The sequence below is a fragment of the Polypterus senegalus genome, chromosome 9 (genome assembly GCF_016835505.1).
Source record: "Polypterus senegalus isolate Bchr_013 chromosome 9, ASM1683550v1, whole genome shotgun sequence".
Taxonomy (NCBI): Eukaryota; Metazoa; Chordata; class Cladistia; order Polypteriformes; family Polypteridae; genus Polypterus; species Polypterus senegalus.
The window spans coordinates 176,552,150-176,563,058 of NC_053162.1; the positions used below are offsets into that span (position 1 = coordinate 176,552,150).

At 45.7% G+C, this 10,909-nt stretch overlaps 1 protein-coding gene across 1 annotated transcript in view; it reads right to left on the reverse strand.

The window, feature by feature from the left end:
- lamc3 (laminin, gamma 3) overlaps positions 1-7,212 on the reverse strand; it is a 220,913-nt gene extending 213,701 nt beyond the window's left edge. The window contains exon 1 of the mRNA XM_039764395.1: positions 6,769-7,212. Within this exon, the coding sequence (XP_039620329.1) occupies positions 6,769-7,135 (367 nt within the window). The 5' untranslated portion in view covers positions 7,136-7,212. The remainder of the gene's footprint in view (positions 1-6,768) is intronic.
- Between the last annotated feature and the right edge of the window lie 3,697 nt (positions 7,213-10,909).

Consider the following 10,909-nt stretch of genomic DNA (forward strand, 5'->3'; position numbering starts at 1 on the left):
AAGATAACTCAGAGATGGTGGGCTGATTCAGTAAAATGAATGGGAATTCCAATTGAGTTAAATGATGACGAATATTGTTGTGATCAGCGTCATTCCCTCCAACAATTAACATCTCAATCCCACCAGTCAGAGAGCCAGAGTTGGCAGGTTGGGGGAAAAGCTTGTGAGGAGGAGGAGGAGGAGGAGACAGCGAGAGGTAAAAGGACAAGAACTGGGTTATATATTTGGTGCTTTTGTACTGTGCTGTGTGGTGGGGTGCAAAAGAAAAACGCTTCCCCCACTTAAGTTAATGTGTGCTATTGGGAAAGACTTGTGTCTCAGCCTGTCTGTGTCGGGGTTGGGGAGCGGTCCGCCCCCTGGTGGGCCACACCCCTCACATATTTACATATCTTGTCAGATATGGGCAACTGCCAGACAGGCTGTCTGAATTATTTCTGGACTTACACCTTCACCTGTTCTTATCATTTATGGCTACTCTGGGACACTGCTTCCCCACAAGACGCTAGATGGTGATTTCCCTGGGCACCATGGGATCTGGAGTTTGGCTTCACAGCCCTGCTGGGCACCATGGGTGCTGCCAGGAGACACTGCAGGAGGACCTGGTAGACTTCTACTTTCTACATAGCCCAGAAGTACTATCGAGTCATGAGGAAGGAAGCCCAGAAGTACTTCCGGGCTGACGGAAAACTTGATTTCTCTATCTAACCCAGACGTGCTGAGCAGAAGCACTTCCTGGTCGGACCTTATATAAAGGACTTTTGAAAACCCAGCAAGTCAGCCAGAGCCGGAGCCGGTGGGAGGTGGACAAAGCTTGCTGGGAAGTGAGGAGGAAAAGAGGAAGGATATTGTGATTATTTATGGTGGTTGTGGTGCTTAGGGAGCACTGTTTGAAGAGGAAAACAATTCAAAGAACTTCTTCGAGCTTTCACCTGTGTCTGCGTGTCAGTCTGTTGGGTTTAAAGGGGCGACAGCGACCCCTAGTGTCTTACAATGGCTATTACAGATTATTGTGAAGACCACATCGGTCAAGCAGACATCAGCATTGCCTGTGTGTGTGTGGGTTTGTGTCCTTCACAGGCCTCTGTCCCCTTCTTTTACAGTTTATTGTGTGGTGTGAGCTATAGAATGATGGGTTTGAAATAAACTCGACAGATTACACTTCAAACAACGTTGTACAAGCCCTGAGCTGGTTTCCCTGCAGCGAAACGCTCTCATCTTGGGTACCGATGGGAGACAGTGACACCCGAAATGTGTGTTCCTTATGTCCAGCCTACTCCGTTAATTTCATTTTGGTTGCTGTCACTGCAGAAAACCCCGCTTTACAAGAAATAGGATGTTAGAAATGGAAGCAGGGTCTTCAGGGCTTTTGTGGGCACCTCCAGAGACGTTTGGTTTTTGACTCATTTTAGGGAGGGTTAGCCTTAATTTATCAGGCATCAAAGCCGTGACCGAGACAAGTGTGGGAAGGAGGCAATGATGGAAGTGATGGGGAGATTGTCGAGTTTATTGGACACCGCAAACAAATTGATCAGCAAGCACAGCCAAACTTTACTTCATAAATCCGCTGCCCCACCAACTTCATTAACTACGGTGGCTGTCAAACAACAGAACGTGGTCACTGCTCTACAGAGATGATCTGCTCATTTTTCAAAAAAAGTCATCCTGCAAACTCCAATATTCAATAAAATGGAAATACAATTAGAATGAAATGCTTTTTATTCTTTCTGTGCAACCCGGTACTAAATGATCCACGGCCCAGTGGATGGGGGACCTCTGGTCTGTAGCATTTCACAGTTGCTGAAGTAGGACGATGCTATGAAGCAAGCATAACAGAAAATTAACAATATGGCAGATAACCCTAACCCTAACCACGAGGTGAACAGAACCACCTGCTGAGCTAGGAGATATTGTAGGATTGCGTCACGGAACAGATCTGGGGATGGCTAGAAGAACGAACATTTCTACAGACCTGAAGGTTCTCAAGAGCACAGTGGTCCCCATAATTCTTAAACGAGATGAGTGAATCTTCCTAGAGTTGCTTGCTTAACCAATTGTGGATGATGGGCTTTTATTGATAAGAGTTGGTGACCTGGGAGGAGATGAGAGAAACTTCCAGAAGGACAACCATCCCTGCAATACTCCACCGATGTGGCCTTAACGGCAGGGTAGCCAGACAGAAGACTCTCTTCAGTAAAAGACACCCAGAAGTCCACTCACTCGGAGTTTGCAACGAAAGACAATGAAAGGACTCTCAGACTGGGAGAAGCACAATAATCTGGTCTGGTGAAACCAAGCTTAGCATCATGTCGGGAGGACACCAGGCACCGCTCATCACCTGTGTAATATCATACACTTGTCAAAGCTGCTCCCGAATCAGCAAGAGTGAAAGGGAAGGTCTACAGGACAGTAGTGAGACCAGCTATGTCATATGGGCTCTAGATGGTGGCACAGGAGACTAAGTTGCAGGTGGCAGAGTTAAAGATGCTAAGATTGGCATTGCGTGTGATGAGGATGGACAGGATTAGAAATGAGGACATTAGAGGGTCAGCTGAAGATGGGTGGTTGGGAGAAAAAGTCATAGAGGCGAGATGGCGTTGGTTTGGACAGGTACAGAGGAGAGATGCTGGGTATTTTGGGAGAAGGGTACTAAGGATAGAGCTGACAGGGAAGAGGAAGGCCTAAGAGAAGGTTTATGGATGTGGTGAGAGGAGACATGCAGGTGATGGGTGTGACAAAGCAAGATGACGAGGACAGGAAGATATGGAAGAAGATGATCCACTGTGGCAACCCCTAATGGGAGCAGCCGAAAGAAGAACAAGAAGTCAAAGCTGCTCCTGTTGTCAGAAACCTTGGTGTTTTGTTTGATTCATCACTTACGTTTGAGCTACACATTTAGATCTCTGTCCAAAATGTCATTCTGTCATCTCTGTAACATTGCCCACCTCTGTCCATTTCTGTCCTTGTCTGATGCTCAAACTCTGGTTCATTGTTTTTATAATGTCTCATATTGATTACTGTAATTCCCTCTTCATCGGCCTCCCTGCAAAATCAATAGAGAAGCTACAGGACATTCAGACCTCCGCAGCCACACAAAGCGTTCTGCTCACATCTCCACTGTTCTCTCCCAACTTCACTGGTCACCAGTTCCATCAAGGGTTAAATTCAAGACACTGCTTCTCCCCTTCAAAGCCCTCCATAACCTTTGCCACCCTCTACCTCACTCCGCTTCGAGCTCTGTACACTCCTCGTCACTCTCTCAGGTCCTCGAGCAGCAATCTCCTTACTGTCCCACCCTGGGAAGGCAGGCAACTTCTTCAGTGTTATGGCCCCTCTTCCTCAGTCTCTCTTAGTTTGCTCCTCTTTCTCCACCTTTAAACCTCACCTCAAAAATTTCCTCTTCGATGAACTTTTGTCTTCTGTGTGATCTTTTTTGCTTTCTTCTCCCCTCTGTATGTAAAGGGGTTTGTGAAAGGCGCTCTACAAATGCAACTTATTATTATTATTATTCCAATGGTGACGCATGGTGGTGGCAACATCATGGACTGGAGAGTGGAGGGAAAGCTAAATGGAGCAAAGTGCAGAGACCCCCCTCAATGAAAATCTTCTTCAGAACAGTCTGGACCCCAGACTGGGATGAAGGTTGACCTTAAAACAGGACAAAGCAAAGACAACCCAGGAGTGGCCCAGCCAGAGCCCAGACTTGAACCCAACTGAGCATCCCTGGAGTGAATCTGAAGACAGCCGTCCACTTGTGGTCTCCATCCACCCTGACAGACCTGGAGAAGATCTGCAGAGGAATGGAATGGAAGAGAATCCTCCAAATCCAAGTGTGGGAAGCTGGTCATGTCAGAACCAAGAAGACACCAGGCTGGAATGGCTGCCAAAGGGTCTTCAATGAAGTAATGGGTCTGAACACTTGTGCAAAAAAGGGATATTTCAGTTTGTTTTTCTTTTCTTTTTTTAATTTTAACAAATTTGCAAACATTTCTAAGCTCCTGTTTTCGCTTTGTCAGACTGGGGTGTTGAGTGTTGTTTGACGTGTGAAAAATGAATTTCAATGATTTCGGCACAAGGCTGCAGCATAATAACATGTGAAAAAAGTGAAAGGGGATGAAGGCTCTGTGGTCCCCTCTTAATCAAACACATGTGTGTTTTGGGGAACGCAGGACACGAGAACCCAAGTGGTAAATGACATGGAGAACGTGCAACGCTCCACATGGCTGAAGTTCAAACCCAGGCTACCGAGATCATGAGATGGACACAGCATGCACTGTGGTACTCAGAAGGAATTAAAACATGGCACCTTTCAGAACAGCCACCGTCTATAAACATTTCAACGTGTGATACAACACACGGAAGAAAAGAAACAATTTACATCAACTGATGAGCCAGAACATTCTGGTCATGAAGGGAATGACATTGACTACCTCGTAACAATGGCGCAAGTCGAGGTCAGGGACATATTAGATGGTAAGATGACCTCAGGTACTCGTGGTTAGTATGGGCAGGCACCCAGGGACCTCAGGGACTTTAGTGAGGGTCAAATCTTGATGGCCAGATGATGGGGTTGGGGCATTTGTAAGGCTTGTGGGGCGACTCGGAGTCCACCGTGGTGAGCAACTATCTACAGTGGAGAGAAACACCATGGACAGCTGACGGGGTTCTGGGCAGCCAAAACTCATCAATGTCAGTGGGCATCCCACCTGTTATGAGCCGACAGAAGGGCTACTGTGGCACAAATCACAGATAATTTTAATGACATTTATGGGCAGTGCCAGTCAAAGCCAATTTGAAGCCCTAGAATCCCCATACATACATATATGCATATACAGTATATTTATATATATATATATATATATATATATATATATATATATATATATATATATATATATATATATATATATATATATATATATATTGTGATGGGTGGCCAGGTCCCATGACTGGCCAGGACGCCCCTGCTGCATATGTTCTCGGGGAGCAACCATGGGCAGCTCAATACCTCCCCTGGGATGCTTGGTGGCAGCCTCCCTGGTCAACGGTGATTCCCCAACTCCATGGGAGATGGAGTCCTCCGCAGCCCAGTTGGGAATTGGGGTGGTCACCTGGGGGTGTTGCATGGATTCCACAGTCCGGATGGATAAATCTTCAGCCCCACCCGGAAGTGCAATTGGAAGCAGGTGGTCAAGCACCTGGAACACTTCCGGGTGGGCTATAAAAGGAGCCAGGCACCACCACTCAGTGGCCAGTCGGAAGGTGGAGGACGAAGCTAGACAGGAGGAGTGGAGATGCCAGAAAAGTGTTTTGTGTTGGCTTTTGGGATTGTGTATTGCCTGTGGGGTTCATGGGGAAGAAAAATAAAAGTGCCTCAGTGTGAGCCTGTGTCGGGTCGGGCACTATACAGCGTCACTATCACAATATATATATATATATATATATATATATATATATATATATATATATATAGTTTCTCTCATGTCAGCACTTGCTCAATATGGGTCAGAACAAATTCAGTTTGGCTTAAGGTGATGTGTGATCTCACCATTGAAAATATATCAAGCTATCATTATTTATATAGCGCCTTCCATACCCAGGCTGTTTATAATGTGATTCACAATATGATATTTCACAGTTTTCATATGAGTCTCCTCTCATATCTTGCAATGTAATAATAATAATAATAATAACAATAATAGCAATAATAATAATAATAATAAGTTGCATTTATAGAGCACCTTTCACAAACCCAAGGTCGCTTTACATACAGATGGGAGAAGAAAACAAAAAAGATCACACAGAAGACAAATGTTTGTCAAGGAGGACAGTTTTGAGTTGAGATTTAAAGGTGGAGAAAGAGAAGCAAACTAAGAGAGACTGAGGAAGAGGGGCCATAACACTGAAGGAGCTGTCTGCCTCCTAGGATGGGACAGTAAGGAGATTGCTGCTTGAGGACCTGAGAGAGTGACGAGGAGTGTACGGAGCTCGAAGCGGAGTGAGGTAGAGGGGGGGCAAAGGTTATGGAGGGCTTTGAAGGGGAGGAGCGGAGTCTTGAATTTAATCCTTGATGGAACTGGTGACCAGTGAAGTTGGGAGAGAACAGCAGAGATGTGAGCAGAACACTTTTTGTGTGGCTTGGGAGGTCTGAATGTCCTGTAGCTTCTGTATTGATTTTGCAGGGAGGCTGATGAAGAAGGAATTACAGTAATCAATACTAGACATTATGAAACAATGAACCAGAGTTTGATTTTTGATTATGACCAGTCCAACCATCCATTTATAACCTGTGTATTCATTTTAGGGTCACAGGGTGCCAGAGCCTATCCCAGCAGCATAAGGTACAAGGTAAGAATAAAGCCTGTTCTGAGCACCAGTCCATCACACCTCACTTCATCCATTAATTTTAAAATCACTTATTTTGTCCTGGCTTATGGGATGATGTTGGCTATCCTAGCCTGCAATCAAACCCACCTGGCATGCTTGGCGCACACTCATGTCTATGCCCACACTGCCACCTAAATCAAACAGTCTATGAAGTTGTGTCCCATGCCATTCTTATTAAACTTAACATCAAAGTCTCTTGCCTGTACTCTATATCAAGTGCAAGGACACTGTTATACAGCTCCTCACGTGGCATGCAAGCACTAATCTAAAGGAATCAGTCTTAAATTGGGACCCATTACAGATGTTCATAGCAGTAAATTGCAGATCTGGCAATAAAATCACATAAAGGCAAAGTGTGGAGACGGAACAGATGGCTGGACTCACCTAAATGCAGGGTCAGGTTCACTGAATTGGGATGCTGCACCCCAAAAAACATGGACTGGCTCTGCCACCAGGTGGGGTCCTCATCACTGTGGAAGTCGGTCAGGTAGGTGGCATTATGGTGGAGAGCAGCCTCTGTGGCATCACACCGGTGACAAGATCTGATCGGTCCAGTCTGCCTGCAGTAGTCCTCCGCAGGGGCGCCGCAGGTGTTGGACGCCATCAAGGTTTTATTGAAAGCAGCATTCTCAAATTTTGGGAGGCACCGCTGGGGGTGACCCCGTTCATCAACACAGGACTCCATGCCACCTAAAACAGCAGAGAGCTGAAGCAGCAGGAGCTGGAGCTGCCAGAATGCCGCATTGACCATAGTGACGAAGAAGTAAAAGTAAACCAAGACATCCAAGTGGTTCCAGAAGTGTCCTCGTCCTCCTAGTCCCTGCGCATTCTCATTCTGTCTCCAACTTTCTGCTCACTTGAGTGGTTCAGGCTGAGGGGAAAAAAAAAAGCCACGTGCTGAAGTCTGACATCTTCTGGGAGAAGTTGGAATTGCAGCCGAGAGAGAGAGAGAGAGAGAGAGAGAGAGAAAGAAAGAGAGAGAGGGAGAGTGAGAGAGAGCGAGAAAGAGCGTGTGAGCGAGCAAGAGAGAGAGAGAGCAATAGAGAGAGAGCGACAGAGGGCGAGCAAGAGAGAAAGAGAGAGAGAGAGAAAGAGAGAGAGAGAGCGAGCGAGCAGGAGAGTCAGCAGTCAGCTGGCTTCGTTTATTTTCCTAAGCCACAGGTGGTCGGACATGAACTTGTTTGTCCAGCTGCCTCTGGGACACATGGGCCTTACGGCGAGAAGAAATGTCACTACTGCCTTGGCCGGGACGTCTTTGGGTTTTCTCAAAGGCTCGTATGCAAGGAGGAACCTAAACTTGAACTTGAAAATGAATCAAATCTGATCTGGACATGCAAGTGATGGTGTCAAGGTGTGACAGCCGTTCTTGGTAAGCTGAAGTTCGTGCTATGTGGGCAGAGGGATTTGAGAAAAGTTTGACTTACGTTAATAGACAGGCGCAAATGGCTGATGGCTTAGCATGGCTCACTTTGAGGTAAAATGTCAGCTGAGCTGTCCGGCCCGCTCTCTTATAATTGACTCACTTACGACGATGAATGGTACGCAGTTTACTGACTACAATGTAAAGCAAAGAAAAAATTCCTAAAACAGGTCATGTGAGTGACAAAACAGAATGTGACACGGACATACTGTGCCCTCCATAATGTGTGGGACAAAGACACATTTTTCCTTGATGTCTCCCCTAAAATTCCAAATCAAACACTTCAGACATTGTGATTAAAGTACACATTGCAGACTTTCATCGAAGGGGATTTACAGACATTTCGGTCACACAACACTTTTTCTACACGGTCCCCCCATTTCAGGGCGCCATAATTGGCATGCACAGGTCTTTGGGATTCCTCAGGTGGGTTTCCTGGCTTCATAAGACACCTTGACCCGATTCTACCCTGTGGAGTCTGGAGTTACCATTGTTCAACATGAGGACAAAGAAGCCATCTTGAGGCTGAACAACAAGAATAAAACAATCAGAGACGTCAATAAGACCGTAGGATGACCAAAATCAACTGTCTGGAATATCATGAAGAAGAAAGAACACAACTGGTGGGCTCAAAGGGACTGGTAGGCCAAGGACGGCCTCCACTGCTGATGACTGAAGAATCCTCACTCTGGTCAAGAAAAAGCACCAAATGTCTGTATGACTGACCAGAAACAGACTTCAGGGGGCCGATGTGTGTGTGTCAGAGACGACTATCAGCAGAAGACATCATGAACAGAAACACAGAGGCCTCACTGCAAGATGCAGACCACAAATGCATGTGACCCGACATTTGCGCGATAGACACGCCGACAAAATCGCGAAAGTTTCATTAAATATGAATTACTAGTTTAAAGCATATATAATAATGCTTATTTTAGAAGTCAATATTATGAGACGCAGCCTGCCATCAACGTGGCACACAGATAGTCCTTAAGATCACGCCCTGCATATGTTGGAAGAATTGCAGCCAGACGTCTTGATAGTTGAGCGTATTTAGACTTGTTGGCTGCCTGACTGCTGTTAATTCCGCTTTGTATACGACGTGTTATGCCAACCCTCGACTGAGTTACTTGCTCGCGGCATGCCATCAGCAGTTATAACAGTTATAACCTAGCACATAATGTGTACATAATGCGCACGTACGCGTCCCACTCTCTTGGCCTCTCTCGCGATTTTGTCGGCACGCATTTGTCGAAAACCAGTTAGCGGGTTTGTCGGCGCTCATTTGTCCGTCGCGGTTTTGTCGGGGAGCATATGTCTATCGCACTTTTGTCGGTGAACCCAAATGCAAGATGGCCAGATTACAGTTTGTGAAAAAGGACGTCAAAGAGCCTGCAGAATTCTGGGCAAAGGTCTTGTGGACAATCAAGAAAAAGATAAACCTAATCAGAGTGATGACAAGAGCAAAGCATGGAGACCAAAAGGAACTGCCTGAGATCAAACACAGACCACCTCATCTGTTAAACATGGCGAGCGGTGCTGGGGGTGTCATGGCTTGGGCATGTATGGCTGCCACATGTCCTGGCACACTTCTTTTCATTGATGATGGCACTGCTGACGGCAGACACACAATGAATTCTGAGGTGTGTAGAAACATCCAGTCCAGTAAATTCCTTCAAGCTCATTGCACGGCACTTCATCCTACAACAAGATAATGAGCCAAGAGGCAACACAGGAGGTTTTCAAAACTAAACAATGGGAAATTCTTGAATGACCAAGCCAGTCACTCAATTTCAATCCAAATGAGCAGGACATCCATATGCTGAAGAGGAGAACAAGCCCAGGAGCTGAAGATGGCTGCACTAGAGGCTTGGCAGAGCATCACTAGAGAAGACCCTCAGCACCTGCTGATGCCTATGCAGTCATTACTTGCGAGGGATGTCCTAAATATGACAGACTTTGACAGACCTGCCATTAGGCAGCTAGACTGGAACCAAAACCGGCAGCCACAGTGACCCTCTGGGACTGATGTACAGTATCATCCTCCACTGTTCATCACCATCTATGACTTGACTATTTCCACTCTTCTATCTCAGCATGCTAAAAAAATTTCCATTGTCTATCCAGCCAATCCCAGTCAACACAGGGCGGAAGGCAGGAAACAAACCCCAGGCAAGGCGCCACCCTACCACAGGGCACACACACACCCACCAAGCACAATTTAGGATCACCAATGCACCTCACCTGCATGTCTTCGGACTGTGGGAGGAAATCCATGCGGATACGGGGAGAACATCCAAACTCCACGCAGGGAGGACCCGGGAAGCGAACCCAGGTCTCCTAACTGCGAGGCAGCAGCGCTACCCACTGCGCCACCCTTCCATAGTCTATTAGTATAAAAAAAAAAACACTCTCCGGTGTTGTGCACTGTTTGGATGGTGATATTACTTTATTTGCATACATTGACGTGGAAAGAGTAAACAAGGTTCATAAGTAAACGTTTGAAGATAATTACTACTCTTCTATTTAATTAAATTTTATGAATTTTATTAGAGTCAACTTATTGAAGGAACCTTAATCTGATTTACATCCTAATGATTCATGGGGTTACAGCTCCTTTTGTTGCACCAGCACTGAATGCCCGTAGATTCTTGCTTTTTCTTGCCAATCCTAAACAGTCTGAATACGAGGTTTGAGTTAAGTCATTTCTCATTAAGTCTGTCAAAATGCGACGTACGAGAGAAGTCGTATCTCAGTATACAGGCGCTATAGATGCAGCCAGCTTGGTTACGTACTATGGCAGCGTTTCTCAACCTTTAAGTTTTTGCGACCCAAGTTTTCATAACAGTTTTAATCGCGCCCCCTAATGTTTTTTTGGAACCCTAATAAAATTTATTCCTATATATTTTGCTGCCGATACACCGCTAATAAGTTTTATTATACCTACTTAACTTTTAGCAATATTTTCACATCTTCGTGCCCCCTTTTTTGTTACTTCGCCCCACAGGTTGAGAACCGCCGTACTACGGTGCTGCCATCTAGTAGATTGCCACAGAATTTTTATATTTTGGTGTCAACACCTTCCCAAAAATCTACTCAATATAT